At 29.3% G+C, this 22,336-nt stretch overlaps 1 protein-coding gene across 4 annotated transcripts; it reads left to right on the top strand.

Moving 5' to 3' along the window:
* The first annotated feature begins 894 nt into the window (after positions 1–894).
* Wake (ankyrin repeat and fibronectin type III domain containing protein wide awake) lies at positions 895–20,871 on the top strand. 4 transcript variants are annotated; one of them, XM_074249943.1, is made up of 15 exons: positions 895–1,287; positions 1,362–1,443; positions 1,519–1,814; positions 5,180–5,367; positions 5,442–5,570; positions 5,648–5,813; positions 5,910–6,214; positions 15,535–15,613; positions 15,966–16,069; positions 16,143–16,403; positions 16,919–17,221; positions 17,304–17,740; positions 17,824–18,813; positions 19,009–19,812; positions 20,502–20,871. In XM_074249943.1, exons 3-15 carry the CDS (start codon positions 1,702–1,704, stop codon positions 20,835–20,837), a joined length of 4,215 nt encoding a protein of 1,404 aa, XP_074106044.1. In that variant the 5' UTR covers positions 895–1,287; positions 1,362–1,443; positions 1,519–1,701; the 3' UTR covers positions 20,838–20,871. The 4 variants fall into 4 exon arrangements, with proteins under 4 accessions (XP_074106044.1, XP_074106049.1, XP_074106059.1 ...); XM_074249948.1 differs by having other exon boundaries at positions 907–1,287; positions 6,084–6,214; XM_074249965.1 differs by lacking the exons at positions 895–1,287; positions 1,362–1,443; positions 1,519–1,814; ... (2 more) ...; positions 5,648–5,813; positions 5,910–6,214 and adding exons at positions 14,892–15,038; positions 15,233–15,382.
* The last annotated feature ends 1,465 nt before the right edge of the window (positions 20,872–22,336 follow it).

Here is a 22,336-nt window from a genome sequence, read left to right on the forward strand (position 1 = left end):
TTATGTGAATGTTGGAACACTTCATGTAATAATTACCGTTACTCCTCTTCTTTCCCGCTTCACAACATTATTTAATTTTAAATAATTAACTAGCCATAATTCATAGTTAAATTTGTTATTACAGACAAATTTAGAAATTGGGGAAATAAAGGATAAAAGGACAAGAGGGACCTTACTCACTGAGAATTTTTGGTAACCAAAAAAACAATTTGGACTGCCCAGACCCGGACTCGAACTCAGACCAGTTGGCTACGCGCCTAAGGCTCTACCAGTTAAGCTATCTGAAACACTGTCTATAATTTCTCTTTCAATCAACTAATAATTGAAAGATAATAATCATCTGATAATTATCTATCTATCTTATCTAATCTAGATAGATGACTTGAGAATTTTATCCGAAATTGTTTTCTCCCAAATCTAAAAAATTTATTTTTAACAAGAAAGTTACTGTGAGAACAATTTTGATTTATTCAGCTAAGAAATAAAATTGTTCAAAATTTCCAACAAATTAATTTCTTGTCATAAAAATGCCCATATTTTTCAAAAGAAATTTTTCCTCTCATTTTGTTTTGATATGTTTATAGTTATTTAAAAGTATTTCATAATATTTGAAATGTTTTAAAATATTTAATTATCATGTAAACTCTTTAAATTGATCTATAATATTTTAGGATATTTAAGAATAATGCAATTAACACAAAGAAATACACAGTTGACAGTTAATTGATTAAGCTCGTATACACTATAGCTCTCATTTAATCGAGCATAGACTCAATTATGTTTATTTGAGATACAAAAATAGAGTTTCTGGTCCCCTAAATAGATTATGAATTTTTTTCAGGATAACATCGAATATTGCCTCTATTAATATTATAATTATAAGTATGAATTAACAAACTTTTTCATAGTAAAAAAAAAAAAAACCTAAACTATTATTGAATATCCTGAATTTCGAATATTACTAAAATCTTTCATACAAAAGAAAAAAAACTGAGATGCCATAAATTTTTAAAATAAGACCTAGGACTAGTTATGTATAAATTAACCACGGTTTAGAATCCATTTTCATACTGGATTGACGAAATGTTGTCTGATATCGTAGTCTAATATTTTCAATATAAATATTTGTGGACGGCGCTACTTACTACACATAAATTAACATTGTGATATATTATAAATTAATTTCATACAAAATTTAGTCTACCCTTTCGCAAACCGTTTTGGTTTTAACAATCACCATGGAATTTTTATTTATAGTGACTGGATCTACGAAAAATACAAGCTAATGTTCGCATATCCGTTAAAATAAAAATACCATTCGAGCGTTTCTAATAAAATACTATAATATATTAAAATTTTAGATCATTGAACAGCAGTCTTGAGATGAAAAATATCCAAACCGACATGGGATATTCGTGTGTTGCACAGCATAGCATGTAAACAGTACGTTTTCACATTTTATTATATTTCTCTTTTCTTTAAAATTCTAAATACATTATCAATCTTCTCTTATTTCAGAAACTAACCTTATTTAGATCCTTGTGTTTAGAACTTGTAAACTATGTTTTAGAAGATAATATTTAGCGAAAAATACATCAGTGAAACAAAAGAATGTTCCTCGCAATAAAGGATGAGCTTGAAGAAATCATAAAAAAATTTGCGGTTTACCTCAGACATACTTGAATTATTTTTAGCAACAGTATGGCGAATGAAGACAAATCGGTTTCGGGGCTGACTATTGATCGAGCAGCCTTTTTGCTTCTCAGGGTGAAAAGAGCTTTCAAAAAGAAAAAACAAGATAAAAAAGAAGCCAGGTAGTTATGAAATAGTGAATCTATGATTTTCTGAACGACATCGAACCATGTTACTTTTTAATTGACCATTTTTAGGTAGATTTTGTAGAAACACACACATTGCATTTATCTTCGTGGTTGACCTACTATATTTTAATTTTTGTATTATTTTTGATAATTTTATAAAGATTAAGAGTTATTTTTAATAAAAATGTAGCATTCCTCGCCAAATTGATCTCTTTAGACACCGACTCTTATAGCTTTGGTTCAAAATTTTTTATCCTTTCTTACTTTAAAAGAAATGTTTTTCAGAATTTATAGATATTAAAAAAATTTTCCGAAATAAGCAGCTCGATATCCCAATTTTACAAGACGCGCAACGGTTTTTAGATTTGCCATATAAATAACAGATAAAAAAAATTGGTTGACATAAAAACGGTTGACTCTAAAAGGCCATCTCTGCAACTTCCCGCTCGTTCCATACTTAAAAAAAGCTCGTCGAGCTCAAAAATATAATTTTCGTGTCATTTTGAGCTCTCCGAGTCAAAAAGCTCTCCGAAGTCTGTTCCAAGTTAATAAAACATAATTTTTTGAATTTTCAAACCGGTTGGCGGCATTCAACGCATTTTTTTCAGCCTCATGAAGAATTTTCAAGTTTCAATTGATCGAACTAAGAATATCGAAGTAATTCCGAAAAAACACTTTTTTCGGTTTTCTTTCGACAACGATAACTCACGAACGAATCGACTGATTTTGACCGGATTAGCGGCGATCAACGTGATCTTTTGATCTTAAGAGCTGATTAGTTTTTGGAATCGATCGGTAAAGCCGTTCAAAAGTTATTATAAAAAACCAAATTTAAAAAAATTTTTCCTTGCAGTTTTTTATAGATTTCTTAAAATCTAGCGGTTCGAAACGGTTCAAATTGTATTCAAAATATAAGTTTGGTCAAGCTCTTTCGAATGGCACTAACCGTGATGAAAACGGTTAAACCGTTTAAAAGTTATGAGAAGTTTACAGATGACCACACACACACCGCGGGAAGTTAAAAAAAAATTTTTTTTTTTTACGTAAAACTAAAAAATTGTATTTCTCTTAATTTCTAAGCACAAAGTCGTGTAGGATGTTGAATTTTCTACAAAAACGTTTTGATAAGTTTATTTGTTTATAATTCGTTAAAAAATGATCTAAATTCATTTTTTTGTCTAAGTTTCATTCTTATCATGTACTTTATAAGAATAAAAATAGGAAACAATTATTTCAAGTCCCAGGAAAAAATTAGTATGCATGATTGTGCTTGATCATGCGTGAATTGTGTATGATCGTACATGAATCATGCAGGGATCGTGTATGATCATGTACGCTCATGCTAGATAATACTCAATCGTGTACTTTTAAGCATGCGTTCTTTCGTACAAATAGGCATGACTATGAATGATCATACATAATCATACTCGACCGTAAATGAGTGTGGACTGTGAGAACTAAAAGATTGTGCATGAAGAAGTATGGCCTTGTATGGCCATACAAGAAACTTGCTTGATCACGCATGATTCATGCTTGGTAAAGCTTGATCATGTATAAAGTCATTTAAGACAGTAGGGACTATTATGCACGACTGTTCATGACCTTAAAGGTCATAAAATCGGAAAGTTATTGGTTTTACGCCGTTGTGGTAAAAAACACACAAAAATGTGGTATTTTTAGAATAACTTTAAAACAGCTTCACCGATCGAATCCAAAAATTAATCAGCTCTTAACATCAAAAATAGACATTAATCACCGCCAAGCCAGTCAAAATCAGTTGATTCGTGCGAGAGATATCGTGAACGAATGAAAACCGAAGAAAAGTAATTTTTTCGAATTATTCTGAAATTTGCGGTCCGATTAATTTGTGTTTAAAAGTAAATCATAGGAGTTGAAAAACTGCGCCGAGTGTTGCCAACCACGTGAAAATCGGTTTATTTATTCAAAAGTAATTGCAGTTTAAAAATTCAGAGAATAGTATTTCATCAGAATTCTATCAGACTTTTGAGCTCGAAGAACTCAATAGCATAGAACAGCTAACTCTTTGAGATAGGAGAGCTCAAAATAACAAAAAATAATATTTTTGAACTCGAAGAGCTAAAAAACGTCACAAGTGGAATTTTAAGAGTTTAGGTATGGAATTAGCGGGAAGTTGCAGAGATGGCCTTTAGGGTCAACCGTTTTCCTAATTTGTTTTTATCGTTATTTTTTTCTCTATGCATGATCATGCTTTGTCATACGCGATGATGCTTGCTTATGCATGGTCATGCATTAGATTAACACGTGGTCTTGCATGATTATGTATGACGACTTTTTCCCCGAGTGAGTTATTGTTTGTGATTTTTTTTATTCATTTAAAAAGCAATATATCTATTAAAATATCATAAGTATTGAAACTAGTGTTTTTCTATGACATTTATGGATAAATATTGTTCTACAAGTGCCATAGAAAATAAATAAAGACAATTTTAGTTCAAGAAATCGTTTGATTTTTGTAAGGCAAGTGTAGAGCACAATCTCATCTGCTTCACTTATGAGGAGTGCAAAAATAAAAATTTAAACGATTCTTTAAGAAGCTATGAGCGAAAAATCGAAAAAGAGTAATTTTTTTCGATAGTTTGATAACTTTAGATCGTGTTGTCAAAAAAAAAAATCTTAAAATTTATCAGGAGGAGTTTTTGATGGGTATTGAAGTTTTAATTGTCCTAAGCTTTCCTATTTGGCAGGGAAAACCTCAATTATTAATTTACGAGTAGACTGTGGAATTACAACTGTAAAAACAAATATTTGCGATAGTTGAAATTTTTTCTAGTTTTTGAAAAATCATTCCACTTTTATAGAAATTTAATTTTTATTCTGAAATCATACCAGATTGCATTCAATTTAGTTGCAAGGATTTAGAGCTTGATAAATTTTTATTTATTAAAATTATGAGAAAAATTTATGAGAGGTCCTTTGTAGAAAATTAAATTTTCTAAAAAATTATGTAAGCCAAAATAGTAAAAATAATTTCTTACATGTTTTCAAATGGGAAATTTCAAATGGCCAGCGACACCTTTTAAAATTAAGCTAAAATCTTTTTCAAACGAGAGAATTTTTTTTAAGATATACTGATAATTTCTAAGACATAAATTCGGTAGGTTACTATTTTTGGCTCATATTATTGGATGGTCTTATATTGTTATAAGCAAAATCATTTTTTGTCAGTTAACTATTAACAACTGACTAACTGTACTTGATTTCAATCAGACTGAATTATAGTAGAAACTTTACGAAAATGTTAAATTAAATCTTTCTGAAATGAATGAGATTTGAATATAGTTCATAATACTAATCTATTAAAATTTTATTTGCTATAGCCTTGGCATTAAAGCATCTGATTCAGAAGAAAAGTCATCAATTTATCGAATTCACAATTATAATTGTAATGATAAATATCCTCGACCAGCTCCACTGTTACGCTCCAAAACATTACCGGAAATAATCGTACCAAATATTGATGTTTTTCCAGTGCAAGTCAATACTTATCAGATTACTAAAAATGAAGGTTTGTTTCTAATTATATTATTGCAATTAGTTTTTTTTATTGAATAAATAAACTTATGTGACGATTATTTTCAGTCGAGATGATGAATGTTAGAAAAAAACATCAATTTTCTATCGCAAAAGATAATTCTGAAAGTATTACATCAACTGTAAATAACAATAAATTTTACCAACCTAGAGTACTCCTTACTGATCATATATTTGGTAAGGTAACACAAGAAACGTTAAATAATATTTATATTTCTCTATATTTTTAACGAAAGTAGTAATTGTTTGTTTAGTTTTCAAAGAACAACGTGAATCTACAAAAATAATGCCCCATCCACAAAGTACTTCTCAACACCAAAGTATTATAACTAGTTGTTATAAACAAAATAACGACTGTAGTTTAAAACCGCGGAGTTCAACAAATGATCTATTTAATCAACAAATAAACTACAATATACAGTAAGCTATTCATTTTCAATATTATAAATTATGTTTGAATTTCAGGAAATTATGTAAGTATCAATTTTAACTATTACCATTATTTTTTGATTCAAGAAATAATTATATACTTAGAAGTATTTCAATGGACAATATATTTCACTCTACGAGTTTGAATTGTTGCATGTCTAATCACATGGATAATCTCACCCCAAATATTCCACTATTGGACTACAAATATAAAAATAAATTTGATGTCAATACTGAACCTCGTTCACATGGTGTCTTTAGCCATCACACTAGTCAAAATGTGATTCCTCAATCAATGTTTTTAGCCAGAAAATGTTTGAAAATAAATGATAAACAGAGTTATTTTTATCATGAAATCGGGAGACATAGTAAAAGACAAAGTAATCCAGATAGTGAGTAAAACATAATTGACATTATCCGTTATCATATTTTATGAGAAAGTTGAGTGATTATAATCGCTTAGGTATTAATTATATATCACAGAGAGAAAAGAATAGAACTTATTCCTATGTAGAATGGTAACCATTACCATGTTACATAGTAACGGAAATTTTTGTGAGAACCCTGTATAAATTTGCTAATAAAAGAAATTGTGATAAAAATATGAACAATCACTCAGTCGATGCGGAATTAAATTCTGAAAATAATGTTTTTTTTTTTTCTTTTTTTTTATTTTATTGATGAAAACTTCAATTTTTTATTAATAAAAAACATAACCAAAGTAAAAAATTTTAGTTTTTTTGTAAAAAACAATAAATATTAGTGATATAAAAAATCAGAAAAAAGGTCCTTAAAGAGGAAGAAATTTCTGAAAAAAATTCTCGACTCTCGGAATTCTAGCTTGAATAACAATCATTTTTATTTAATATTGAAAATAGGGTTTCGCGCAACTGCTATCGTATTTTAGCATCGGCGCGGCCGTGGGACAAAAGTCGCGCGGAACCCTATTTTCAACATTGAATAAAAATGATTGTTTTCCAAGCTAGAGTTCCGGAAGTCAGACTTTTTTTCAGAAATTTTCTTCTCTTTAAGGATCTTTTTTCCGATTTTTGATATCACCAATAGTTGTTGAGTTACTTACAAAAAACTGAGATTTTTTATTTTGGTGATGTTTTATTTTAATATCAATTGAAATTTTCAGCAAAAAAATAAAAAAAAACAATATTACTTTAGAATTTAATTCCGCATCGAATGAGTAATTGTTCGTATTTTTATCACAATTTCTAAGATTTTTATTAGCAAATTTACACAGGGTTCTCACAAAAATTTCGGGTACTATGTAACATGGTAATGATAACCATCCAACATAGGAATAAGTTCTATTCTTTTCTCTCCGTGAGATATTATTTTAACCTTTTACTAAAAATTCAAATAGATTAGGACGTGCTAATCAAATAAAAATCTCGATTATTTGATTCTTATTGATAAATCAATTGGAGTTGATGAAAAAAAAAAAATTTAATCTTATCCGTGAAAAAATTTTCTCATACGACCTAAATCCCCACAACTAGCCTGATATGTCCTTTTATAATTTTTAATGTCTTGGCATAACTTGATATCGTCTGATACGCCCACACATAATTTTTTAATCAAAAGCAGTGTCGAAAATCTCCGACAGAAAGCGCGCGATTGCTGAAGTATCTTAGAAGTTAAGTTCTAAAATAAAAATCACTTTTTTTTTCTCCTAAGGAGCTGTACAGAAATTAGTTTTTAGTTTAATCAACCTCTAAACCAATTTTTGTTTCATACCAAATTTTTTCATCCTCTATATAGCCTGTCGTGATCTCAGATCATATGTGAACATTTTTCACGGGAATTTTTTAGAAAAATTATATTAAAAATTGATTTTTATTCCTATAATTTGTCTGATATAAAAATGGTCATATTAGGCCACATTAGAATTTTTTTCACGTGTGCCTACTGAGATTTTACATCGTAAACTGAAGAAAGTAAAATTTCTTGACAATTTTTAAGCAATTAGTTGAATTAAAATACTGCTTAACAGTATTTCACTATGAGATTATCGCATTTCAATATTACTTATGATCATAATGGAAAAAAGCACTTAAAGTTACACTTTTCTTCAAAAGTATAAACTTTATAATATAGAAAATAGAGAGAATTTAATACAATTATCGGCGTACGTATACTTATATACATTCAATAATAGTTGTGACATTTTTGTTTAGAATTTGTGTGATGAACTAAAAAATCAATTAGTGCAGTGAAAACTGATGTAAATTGAAAAATTGCTAATTTTGATTCGAATAAGAAATTTGTACTTATTGCAGAATAATGAAAGACTTGGTTGGAGAGTTTTGAAAAGATCACTTGTGAACATTCGTCAGAAAATTTTTCTATTACTTCATCTATATTTACGTAAAAATAATATCTTGGACTCAGCTAAAATTTTATAGCTTATCAATCAACTTGTGGACTCTACTCTCTATCACAGTTTTAGAAGTCTTAATTAACATCATAACGATTGAGGCTTAAACTTCGAGAATCCGAAATGCTCTTATAAGATATCTTATAAAATATATTTTAGTGGAAATAACTTGAGGCAGAGGATGACTTAATTTTTATTGCATATTTTAAATAACGAATCCTCAATTTTGTTATAAAAGTGAAAAGACAAGAAGTATAACAAGAAGATCATTGGAAGATAGTAAATTTCTTACTATTGATTTTACTTCTTACATAAAAATAAGTCAGAAAATCTAAAATAATACGCGGCTAGCGCTCGTGTTAATATAAATTATTAGTTTAGTTGAAATAAAATTTATTAAATTAAACCGAAAAAATATATCAAGATATAGTGAAACTATTTAAAAAAAATAATAATAGAATAAAAAAAAAGACCATTCGGCAGCCGAAATGGAAGTAGATTTCATTTTATTGATAATGATAATAATAATTTCTTATTAATCAGAAAAAATTACAATTTTCAAACCACAACGATAAATTTTAGATGACGTTTGATAAAACGAATGCAACAGCAAATATCATATTTAGCATAGCGAAATAGGCCATAATTTTGAGACTATACATATAATATGGTACTCAAATTAAAGCTTATTTAAAGAATTTTCAGATGAAACTTACAGAAATTCGATAAGTTATCCCATTCAAAAGTTATACGTGTAAGAAAGTGAAGAAATATGAATTTTTATAATTTTGAAAATTTTAAAATCCTGACATTTCTAAATTACTTGACCGACTAAGCTCATCTACGAATTTGACTTCAGTAATGATCTGTAGAATAATTATATTGAGTTTGGTAAAGATCCGCTATAAATTGGCGACCCTATCGTCGTGCCAAGCCGCGTTATATCTGATATATATACATATATAAACTCTTGAACCATATGCATTTTCCGACTCAGCTCGACGAGTATAGTCGAAATGTAGCAAAATTTTTCAAAAGTTTCGTCATGAGGACCAATGCAATAGTTGGATTTCTATGAAATCTACTAAAAAAGACCATTTTTAGACCAAACATTCTCTTTGAGCTCAAAAGTCTGATAGAAATTTGACAAAACTATGACCCAGATGTCGGAAAAAGGGTCTAGGATAGGGGAGTGGGACTGAGTCGGAGAGAGAGGGCCGATGGCTAGTACAGGACAGCTGAGGAGTAGGGCGCGGAAGAAGGGACAAGGAGGGAAACGACGGCAGCTACCTACTCTTTGTCATTTATGTTCGCCTGATACTTCAACGGGCGTATTTTCTCGAGAAATTATTAATTAACATTGTAAATAATCCGGTTTTCTTTATTAAGTTGTTGTTTAAGAGTGCAGTATTATTATCCTAATTATTAATAATGATAATTTACGATATCGCAAATATTATTCACCAAAGATGTGTGAAAATATTATTTAGTTAAGTTAGATTGGATTATAAATATTCAAAACTATTTTGTGTTAGTAATATCGTTTTGTTTAAAACAATTAAGGTTTAATAGTTTAGCTACCAATGTTGAATATCTAGACGGGTTAATAATTAGTTAGTTATAAAAGTATTATTTTGTTTACGACGATTATTTATTGTGATTATATTTCTTTAGTTTATTGAAAGAAAAATAATGTAATTAATTTTGGAAACAAATTATTGTAAATTTCCACTTTATAAAAGAAATTATTCTAAGTCCCAAGCCGATTTAGTATGGGAAAGCGGCGAATGGATATAAAATGAAAGAAATGACGATTATTATTTAAAAGAAAAATATTTTATAAAAGGAATTTTCTAAGTCCCGAGCAAATTTTAGTATGGGAATGTATTCTGTTGATATTTGATTGTCGATGTGAAAAGTAAAACTCAGAATTTGACGAACCGAATGGTTATAGAATGAAGGAATGCCAATTAATTTGATAGTTTGTAAATACCGTATAGATGACAAAAACGATCATTCTGGTTCGTTGTAAGTGAGTTTTTGGGAAAATGATAAAGCCCAAAAATTTTGCACGGAAGAGCGAGTCTTGTAAAAGAGTGTTATTGAGGGAATACTCTTCTACCAATAACAGCTGGAGGGACATTACCTTGGTTCGTCTAGAACACTGGTAAGTACCTTTTGAACTCTCAACAAGATTTTGACTTCCCCGGATTTTTGACCCTCTGTCAAAAATCCGGTAGGTAATCACAAGCCGTGTAGGTGGGAGCGGAGAGGACACTCTCCATCCGCTCTCGGGGTAGAAATTTAGGCCCAGGGGTGACGGCTAGTCTCCTGGGAAGTGGTTAACCAGCTTTTGGAATATTAGTTCGCGATTTTGACGCTCACGAGAGTGAGAATGCGTGAGAGTTTGTTTGTACGGACCAGTTTTGATCGGGCCTTGATACGCGTGCGTTGACCGACGTCACGAAGTCATGTTGTGTATTATTGTCGTTAGATTTAGTTATTGAGGTTTGAATAACCTAAAATTTGTACTACGAGTTTTGTTATTTTTTTGTAATCTTTTTCATTAACCTATTGAGTTGATTTTGGTAATTAAATGATTATTTTGTTTCTATATCATAACCTGTTTGATATTTTGAGTTATTTATTTAGACGTAGTTATGTATTATTTATTTATAAGTAACTGAGTTCTGTTGGTTTTATTTTGGATTGTATTTTGTTGTTTAACCCCCCTTTTACCCTGGACTCCGGCGAGCTTCAGATTCGAGCAAGGGGGCGTTTTGTGTCGCAGTATCGTTCATATTCGTTCGGCGTTTATTCTTCAAAAGAATAAACACTCAAAAATTACCCGTTACAAAACCCTATTTTTCAAATCTTTAACCCGCAATAACTTTTGAATGAATCAACCGATTTTTACGCGGTTGGCGGCATTCGACGCAGTTTTTTAAGTCTTGTAAAGAATATTTAAGTTTAATTTGATCGTACTAGGAATTTCGGAGTAATTCATTCACACACACACACGCGCGCGCGCGCGCGCGCGTACATACAGACATACAGACGCCATCGCGGGAGTAGTCAGGGAAGCTTCCTAGGATCTCAAATTGTCGAGATCTGATGAAAACTCGATTTTCGTAAAACGGGGTAAAACCAATGACTTCCCGATTTTTGAAAATTTTCAATTTTCTTAGCGGGAAGTTAAAAAAACATATTTTTCTAAAATAATAGTAATAGTAATAATATATAACTTCTTATACAAGAAAATAATGACATCAAAACGAATGCAAAAGTAAAATTTCATTAGATCTGTCTGAGAGAGTAGGTAATTTTTAGTCCAGACTGATGGTGAGATATGCGAATTAAAGTTTATTTAATAAGTTTTTATATGGAATTTACAAAAATTTTACAAGTTATCGCATTCAATGGTTATGTCGCAAAGAAACAGTGGAAGTTCCAATTTTTGAGGATTTTGAAGAATTTAAATTTTTGTCGTATCATTTCTAAACTATTTAATTAAAAAAAATATATAAATATGCAAATTAAGGCTTACATAATAAGCTTTCAGATGCAATTTACAGAAATTTGATGAGATATCGCGTTCAATTGTTATCGCACTAAAATACAGTAAAAGTGAAAAATTTTATGTTTGTCAGAAATATTTGAATTGCTGTTATTCCTAAACTATTTAATTTATAAAAATAAATAAGTGTACAAATTGAAGCTTATTAAATAAGCTTTCAGATGCAATCTACTGAAATTAAATATGATATCGCGTTTAATTCTCATTACACGGAAATAGGTACCGTAAAAGTGAAAATTTTTGCGATTTAAATAAAGTTTTGAATTACTGTCATTTCCAAACTAATCGACAGATTCGACTCATCTTCAAATTTAACCTCGGAAATCACCCTAAAAATGAATATGTTACGTTTTATTCAGGTCCGTACAGAATAGCGGGCGTTAGAGAAGAGACGAGGCCGGTTATATCGTATATATATGCATTTTCTGCATCCGCTTGACGAGCTGAGTCGAAATATAGCAAAATTTTTCAAAAGTTTTGTCATGAGGACCAATGCAATAGTTAGATGTGTATGAAATTTACTAAAAATATAAATTAAATAAAATTTGAAATTAATTTCCTGCTATTTATATGACAATTGATTGGATAATATTATCGTTAGATAGAACTTAAGTTTTTATAAAGAAAATTTATAAAATTTATTTTTTGTGATTATTAATAGAAAATAAGATCTTTTTTATAATTAAAATTTGTTTAAAATACATTTCGACAAAATAAATGATATTTGAAAAACATTTTATACGTATAATTAGATTAGACTACGTACGATATCTATGTAATTACCCACTAATATGTCGATTTAATCAAACTTTAGCTCTCCAAAATTAGTTATTATCATACATGTCATCCATAAATAGATAACAATAGATCTAATTATATATTACCACCCGAATCTGTACACTAATTGTTAGTTTTACATGATCATTAGAGTCCGAAAGTTCAATTTTTCAGTACAAACTATACAAAATTTCGATCGTTAACATAAGTACTGAAACATGATTATATTTACATAATCTTATATATGATCATCTATAATCAATATATGTTAAGAATTATAAATTTTCGTAGCGGGAAGATATAAAATTCGTAATTTTTGTAAATTTTTTGCTTACCATTTGCGAACATTTTTTTCTGTTGTAGGTAATTGAATACACGCATTTCTTGCATTTGTATTAAATAAAATAAAATACAGACAACAGGTGATAGACGAGCGAGCGGAATGGTAAATGGTTTGATTCGAGTCAAAATGGGCCTGCTGAGTTTAACCGTTGCAGTTATGTGATTACTTTAAGACGCTTAGTTTTTACGAAGTTAGTAACAATTAACACATTTTGATAGTGATAAAATAAAAAATAGTCTAGTAAAAGTTATCAAAGCAGTTTAAGGAAATTTATAAAGTTATCGAGACAGTTAATGGAGAAATATTTATATATTCACTTGTAATTTTAAGGTTAGAAGCTCCTTATAACAGTATTTCAGAAAAATTAATTGACAAAAATTATCAACACAATTTTGATAAAATACAATACGTAAAATGTGATATAATAGTTTTTATATAATATACTAAGATGAAATGTATCAATTAGAACTTGATACTAAAATAAACGAGAAAAATTTTACATCAATCGGATCATTCATGATACATTCAAAAGTGAATTAGTAGTCGAGAAAAAAAATGAAAAAGTAAATAATCATGAGGAAAAAATGATTACTCCGTTAAAAAAATACTCTCTTACATTGAATTTTTTTTAAGGTATGTATTTTTTAATACCCAATGATTAATATAAATATAATAACAAATAAATAAGTATTAAAATTGTCATCTACATAATTATTGTTTTAACATAATGTGAATAAACTGTTACGACTATTAGATTGTATGTACAATAAGTGTAAGTTATCGTCATTGCTATAACGTTGTGAGTTTTCTAATACACAGTTTTGAATAGGGGACTTCAAAGAGTAGGGTATGTACAATGAAGGTAGGACTTGATGGGACTCAGTACAGCTGTCGCTTGCTGGTACATAGAGTATAGTAATCATAGTCGAGTGACAGACGCTATTAGTCAGTTAAAATTAAAACAAATTTTATTTTTATTTTTATCAGTTCATATATGTGTGGTTTTTTGTTGTAAATTTTCAAATATTAAAATAAAAGTTCTTATAAATATGTAATCATTTGTATGCTAACAGTCGGTAAATATCGGGTTTTGTAATGTTTTCAAGTAAAGTTGTTGTTTTAGTTTAATATGTAAATAGTCGCTTATAGTGGCGATCGTGTTTGAATAAAACAATTTATTTGAGAACCGTACTGATCAAATGCAATTTTTTTGTAAATGTACTTTTAATAATTTAAAATAATTCATTATTTTGATGATCAAACGTGGTTGAGGCAATAATTAAAAAAATTTTTTATAATTATGATAAGTTGTTAAGTTTTTTGGAAACTATTAGTTACAAAAGCATCATTGAAAACTAATATCATTATAACTACAAATAAAAGAGAAAAACGTAAATATAATAAATATTATCTCAATGAAATTCCGAAGAGACATTAATGATGAAAATATAAAGATGGAACTCGTTTCCCATCATCGTACCACTTGCTCTAGTCGAATATCGAGCAAGAAAAGATTTAAGCCAGTGCGATCTTCTGTTAAATTAATGTCAAAGCTGTATAGCCAGATTGAAGTTAACCACTCCTTAAAATCCAATGTCGGAAAAAGTACATTATTAGATTCAACAAAAAATTTATCGATAATTAATAACTTAAAAGTCTCTATAAATGTTAATAAGGTATCTCGTGATTTCGAATCGAAATTATCGCTAAATTCTGACAATTGTAGAAAAAAAGAATTAACAAGTGACAATGTAATCCTTAGTTATAAAGGATACGAAAATCCTAGCTTTGTTCTAGATTCTTCTTTTGAATCTTCTATAACTGAATATCTTTTTGAACCACTTAATGATAAAAAAGAAAAAACTGACAACTGCGAAACAATAAAATTACCAAATGGTTTGCCTAAACAAATAGAAAATAATTTTTCTGTTGTTGCTGATGAGCAGTGTAATAATCAGAGAGGTTTTTCACATAAATATACTCAGCAAAAAGGAAGCCACAATGAAAATGATAACTGCAAGCGTTTACCCATCAATCGAAAAAATAGTTTTAGTTGGAAAACTCAAACTAATCCAAAATGTTATTCACAACTTATTGATGATCAACACTCTGAAATCTCCACTTTAATTAGTATGTTTATTTTTATTCATAATTGTTTGTATAATATAAATTTTTTCACCCAATTACATGTGAGATTAAAATTTTTTTTTGTTTTTTAATCTTTTCAAGTGCTAAAAGTATTAATTGTAGAAAAAGTCTTTTTCATTTTTGTAACTTTCGATTTACTTTTTAACGTTATTAAATTCTCTCATCTCATTGATTAGAATAACGATTCTTTCAAGAAATGGAATTCTTAGAAGGGTTCGGAAAAAAAAAAATTCAACTTCAACCGCATAGTCATGAAAGCAACTACTTGATAGTAGGGTCCATCAACCCTTTAACGGCTCAGCTTTCTCTCAACATGTACTTGCATGGTATTTTTTCCTTTTTTGTTGTAATACGTACTTACATATATATATATATATATATTTTCAACTCCTCTTCACTTATTTTTTTCAATCAAACATAATAATAACTATTAAATAATTTTAAGTTACACCTTACTAATGAACAAAAATTTTTTTAGTTTTGTTTGCAGCAATTGAACAGGAAAATTTAGAAAAAGTTAAGTCAATTCTTGAGTCTGCAAATGTTGATATTAATAGGTAAGAATATATCATTTTTATCATTTATTATTATTTAACTTTTTAACAGAAACTTTTTTTTTTGACTGAGTATAAATACAATGATATTTTTTTCAAATATGTAAAAAAAAACTAAAAATATGAGTTTTGGTATCATCGATTCTGCTATTGCGCGGGTTTGGTTCCCCGCAAGATTCCACGCATTCCGCTCTAGAGTCTGGAGCAAGGTTAATAGTTAGACTTAAAGCATATCGGCTCATCGCCGAAAAAATTTATGATGACAGTTGAATATAGCTTTTACGTTAAGACATACATTAATATTCTACACTACATTATACATGTATTAATGAACTTATGTTTTTTGTTGTTTCAGTGTAAATAGCGATGGATTTTCCCCATTAGATTTAGCTGTACTTGGGAATAATAAAGCATTAATTAATATATTAATCGCACATGGTGCTCGAGAAGGGAATCAATGTTAGTTTGAGAAACTTTCCTTATTTATGAATTTAATTTAATTCAAAATATTTTATTGTTTTATAATTTACAGTTTCATCTCCTGAAAACTTAAGTATCCACTTGACGTCTTTAATGCAGACAGCTGAGCATAAATTATCTGAAGCAAGTCGACCTGAATCTTGTTTGGCTACCAAAACTACGTTATTAGAAACTCGAAATATTACGACAAGTCTTTCAACAATGAATAATTTTCACTCTGGGTGGACTGATGACACAAATAGTAAACAAACTGCACTCTGGGAACGTAGAGTAAGAACCCTGAGAAAAATGTTAGCTGATTTTGACCAAGCACGTAAGTACATACTTTTCTTCCGTATGAGTCATTCCATTAAAAAAAATTATTTTTACGAGACAATTTCTGCCTGAAGGTCATCATGAAAATATACATATTGCAAGTAATTGAGCTCTTCAAAATCTTAAATGAAGTTTTTAATAAATTTTTTTGTAGAAAAATAAAAATTACCTGAAAATTTAGGATCTTAATATTAAGCCGATTCCAAATGATTATTTTTCTGTTTAATTTTATTAAAAATACAAACAACACATTTCTTTAGGTAAAAATTCTCAGCTGTTCGAAAGAGCTATCCATTTTTTAAAACAAGTAACTAATGACCCTCAAAAATGTAATCGAAGTAGAAAATATAAAATTTCTGATTTTTCAGTGTGAGATAAATGAATTTAATATTTTTTTCAGAATCCTGAGTCGCTTCGTAAAAATAATTTTATTTTATGGAGTGACCCATATTCATCATTATTTATTTATTTTTTTTGTTCATTTATCTATACTCGAATTTTTTCCTTCCACAGGCCCCCCTGATATTCCACGCACAGTTAGCCTCGAAATTATTGGATCCCAGTCAGTAATTGTAAAATTTGAAGAATCAACTAAAAAATCTTCTTCTGCATGTACCAAATTTAAAGTGCAATGGAGTACAAAAAAAAATTTTTCAGTTATCACAGGTGAACTCGAAATATTTGACATTAGACAACGTCAATGCCAAATCGATAATCTTGTTCAAGGGCAAAAATATTTTTTTCGAATATGTTTAGGCAACTTGAAGGGATATAGTCAATTTCTACCTTCATCACCCCCTTGCGCTGTACCTAGCAGTAAGTATCAACCAATCAATAATATAAAATTTAATGTTTGACTGTTGAAAATCAATAATAAAACCTCTATAACAATATCAAGGTTGGCGTGACATCGATGAACGATTACCCAGATATACAGATCAACTAGAACGATTAAATTTACTTTTGATCGAAATGCAACGTCCAGAGTATACTAAAGAATCATCAGCTAGTCAAAGACGCAATAACAAGAAAAAAACAATAAAACAACTATTTTCTGCAACAAGTAAATTTCAGAAAAATCTAAAACGTGGCATTTATTTAGCTTGTATTTTATATCACGAAGACAAAGTATTAGTAACCAATGAAGACTTTCTACCCGTAATTCAAATCGATGAAACTTATCCTAACTGTATATATAATGATTTTTATTGGTTAATGAAAGTTTCATATATTTGGAACAATTTAAAGACTTTAAAGCAAGACATGGAGAAAAATTATGAAAGTTCTATTAATCATTTCAAACTAAAATACCTTCAAGCAGCGGTACAGATGCAGGCAAGTTCCTTTTTATACTTATTTTTATATTATTCATAAAAATACAATCAAATGGTAAAATAATTTAATCTTCAAAAATTTAGGCTGCATTAGGCATTCAAAATTTGGGTGAAATTTACTATATGCCAATTAAAGACAGTCAGGGAACTGTAGTTATTTCAACGATTAATCATATTACATGTCCAAAATCAGTATCTTTACTCAATTGTAGATGGTTACCCATCAGTAAAGTTATGAAAAAAACTATTATCCATGAAGAGAGCAATGTTTCAGACATTTTAATATCAAGTATTCAAAATAAAATAACTTATCATCAGTTGAGCAGTATTAAACTAAATCGGGGACTTTATTTAGGATATCTGAAAATGCAAAGTAGCGTTGATCTCATTCAAATAGTGGTACCTGCTAAGACACCAAATGTTCTACCCTACTGCAAAATTCGTGATAATCCGTTCGTATCTGCTGAAGAATGGAATCATTTGAAAAAAGTCATACACACATCAGTATCAGGCAGTACAGTCAAAGTATGTGTTGCAGAAGAAGAAAAAGATTCATCCAACGAATCTTCAACAGTTGATCAAGGAAAGTTATTTGTAGAAACGGTAGCAATTGCTGTTAATCAGCTTTTTTCTTACATGGGCATAGATTTTCAAGATTTTGAAACTCACAGGTTATATGACGCTGAAATTATTGAACTAACTGAAGACGTATCATTCCTCATTGTTGTTCCACCTGTCGAAAATGTATGTTTAGTACCAGGTACTCGAGATATTTTTTTACAACGAGGGGATCTGTTGACTCTGCCTATACAAATTTTCGAAATGGTACAACTAAACGCTTATCAAAAAAACATAATCGATTGTTATTCGAAGCTTAGTTGTATTCTTGAATTAGAAATAGTACAAGCACAACATAAACATAGAGAAGCTTTTAGTTCGACTGAAGTTAGTGCAGCGAAAGATAAACTAACCAAACTACAAGAATTACAGTCCCAAATGAATGATATTTGGAAAGGTGCTCGATGGTTAATTGACGTCATAACGTTTTCTCGTGACAGAGGTTTCTCTCAATCAGTGAGTATTTTAATTTTTCCATTGACTTTTTATTTATTTTTTATGTTTATACAATATGCTTTTGATTGAGTGAGAGTTAATCTAACTCAGCAGTATGATAGCTTAAAAAATACATCTGTGTAAGAATCAGTAAACTTACTAACACATCAATTTATTAAACTGCAATGAGCTAATTATTATGATTTTTCATTATAGGTTCAACGAAATAATAGCGGTATCACTTTGAAATATTTACTGAATGTTAATCAAGGTAACGAATCCAATGCGCAATGTAGTAAGCGAATCTTATTACAACTCCCTGCAAAAGATACAAAGTCCGTTAAAACAAATCCTAACAGAGGAAGTTGGCCTGGACTAAATACATCAAACAATCTGTGTGCTACTGAACTAAGTAAAAGTGAACAGCATCTGTTACAAGAAGACATAGTAAATGATGATACGACTTATATGAGTAATGTTTCCCAAACTGCTAATGATGAGGGAAGTGGAAGTAAAGATTGTTCAAAATCATTTGCTTCTACTAAATCAATTAAATCGAGTAGCTCAACATATTTAAGTGGAACAACAATAGCGATGTCATCTTCAAAGTCTGAAGACATTCTGTCACTTGATCGACATAAGCACAATCGAAGTGGACTGAGAAATAATTTTACGATTGTTAAATCAATTTCAGCAGATATAAATCCTCAACTAGGTGAAAAATCAACGACTTATGAAAGAACAATGAAAGATATTTCAATTGATTCCGCAGCAAATACAACTACTTCGCTAAGTGTTAAGAGTCTTAATTCGGATAGTATCCATTTACCATACACAGATAATTCTAGTGCAATTTCACATCCCATTAGAAGTCACATATCCACAGTTCACACTAAAAGTGAGGTACTGAAATCTACGGCAAGTGTAGCAGCTACAGCAAGTATTTCAATGGATAGTCGTCTAGATGAATTGAAAGATCAATCAACTGTTTTGCCAGTTCCACCACCAGGTATTCTTCAGGTAAAAATATCAACAATAACTCTATGTATTTTGAATCATATTCGTTCATCTACTTAAGAATTAGTAATTTCATTATTAAAATGATAGGAAAGCATAAAAACTAATATAATAAAACAGTTTTGTAGAATATTGAAAGAGAAAAATTCCAAATCTTTTAAGTGATTATCGAAAAGCTCGTATCTTAGTTAATAATCATGGTATCGAAAACAAAAAAATATTTTAAAGTTTACATAATTTGATTTTAAAGTTTTGAAATATAAAATATTTTTAGACATAATATAATACCTAGTGTAATAAAAACCATAAATGCAAAGTGCCAATTTTGATAGTTTTTTTTAATCTCTATAAAAAATCGATTCTTGAAATTTAGTCGAAGGATCAATGATTTTTTGAGTTTTAGAAAACTCACAATTTTTTTAGCGAAAACTTGAAAAATTTTATTTCAAAGTTTCCTCTAAAAATTGTGTAGAAAAGTTCGGCATTTATTATGTAAGTTAAAAGTTAAGAAATTTTCGAAATTAGTTTACTAAGTTTGTAATTAGATATTTTTATGCATAAAAATTCGAAATCAACTTTTTGAAGTAGTTTATCTAGATAATTCTAGTTCACAATCTCTATATTTCAAGTTTAGTAAAAATAAACAATTTTTCTTATGAATACATTGCAATTATTCTATTTTTTTTTCTTAGGTATATGTTGCCTATGAAACTGGGTTAGCTTCCGGAACAAGTTTGAAATTGCATGTCACTCCGAGAACAACAGCACGGGAAGTAGTTGATTTAGTTGTCAAACAATTAAACATGGCAGTCGTACTCAAAGGACAAGAAGGACCGATTTATTCAGCTGAAGAATTACCTAATTTTTGTTTAGTAGCTGTTATTGGTGCAAGAGAGCGATGTTTAAGAGATGACTTTAAACCATTACAGCTTCAAAACCCATGGAAAAAAGGTCGTCTTTATGTTAGACAAAAACAAGATGTTTTAGCTGCTCTTGAGCATAGCAGTAAACACTTAGCTTATTTGTAATAACAATAAAACTATTATTTTATATATTTTAAAATGTATCATTATTATTAATATGTCACCAAACCTTGTTTGCTAATTTAATTAAAAGCATATTTTTTTAAGATATAAGATTTTTAATTTTATTTAATTGAACACTTTTGAAATGACTTCTTGAAATAAACGTCTTCTGTCTAATCGATTTCAGTTAAAATCTATTAACCCTTTAGCGCTTAAATTATGAGTATTTAGTTCACACTCATCTTGAATGCTAATAATTTTCTTTTTATTGCATCAAAGATACATCAAGTTTGATAGTGCGAATATATAAAGGTGAGCTTCTCATATACCGATTTGATTAGTCATTTTTCGTTCTTCATATCTCTAAACTTCTCCACTATTTCAAACCACATTTAATTTTTAATTTTCCAGTAGTGATGAAATTTATAAGTAAAATGTAGATTAACAAATGAATTATTACTTATAATATAATTAAAGAAATTAAGGACTCTTTTTCTCTGATGGATTCTTTTGATTTTTGAAAATCGAATTTCAAAAGAAAACTAAATTTTTTATACTATTATAACTCTAAAAATTCTATTTATCTTGAATTTATACATTTGTTAAATTATTATTTTGTCATGTGTTTATTCATTTATTCCTTGGCTATAAAGTTAAGGGGGATAGCCACTGTGACGCTGGAAAAAATAGGCAATTTTCGGGAATTTTTTTTACTAGGATAATAAAGGAATTTGGGGATCGGGTTTTTTTTGTTTTATAAAGTATATGTTGAGGATAATTCTCCTAAATTTTTATTCAAAAATATTTTGTTATCACAAAGTTATAAACATTTTTGTAGAGCACCAAAAAAATTTCCCCCTCCATTGCCGGTACTGTAACTCAAAAACGGATTATCTGAAACAAAAAAACCAAACGGCATTTTAATCTATAGGAATGTCGCTATCGTCGCACGTAGGGGATTTTGAAAATTTTGATTTGAGAAAAAATGGCGCCATATTGAAAATTTTTTCGTCTTTTTCCTCATTTTTTGGACTCAAACAGCCTTAAAAATCTTAAAAATTAAAATTTTCAAAATCCCCTACGTGCGACGATAGCCACTAAGTAGACGAATACGGGGAAACAAAAAATTGAGAATCGGTTCATATTTACGAAAGTTACAGTACCGGAAAGTTTGAAAAAAGTCGTTTTGAGAAAAACGCGAGTAAAGTTTTAAGAAGATTCTCGCAACTTTAAAATCTAGTCTTTCACAAAATATTCATACTCACATCAAACTATCAAGTCCTGGGCCATATGAGGGTTCTTCCTCCTTATCTTTAGTATTGACCTTGACTTTTTTATTTTTTTACTGGCCGTTTCCATGCGGCTTTCAGCAGCTTTAACCCGAGTAGCGTCGCGCTCAGCGCAGTATGAGTAGAGTGTTGGTCCTACTTTAACATCGAGATTCTCTAATATCTTCAGAGTTGCTAGAGCCCCATCATTGAATGTAATTGTTGAAATATATA

This window comes from Cotesia typhae, unplaced genomic scaffold (genome assembly GCF_013202065.1).
Source record: "Cotesia typhae breed Kobodo isofemale line unplaced genomic scaffold, CoteBio_Ctyphae contig_119, whole genome shotgun sequence".
Lineage (NCBI taxonomy): Eukaryota > Metazoa > Arthropoda > Insecta > Hymenoptera > Braconidae > Cotesia > Cotesia typhae.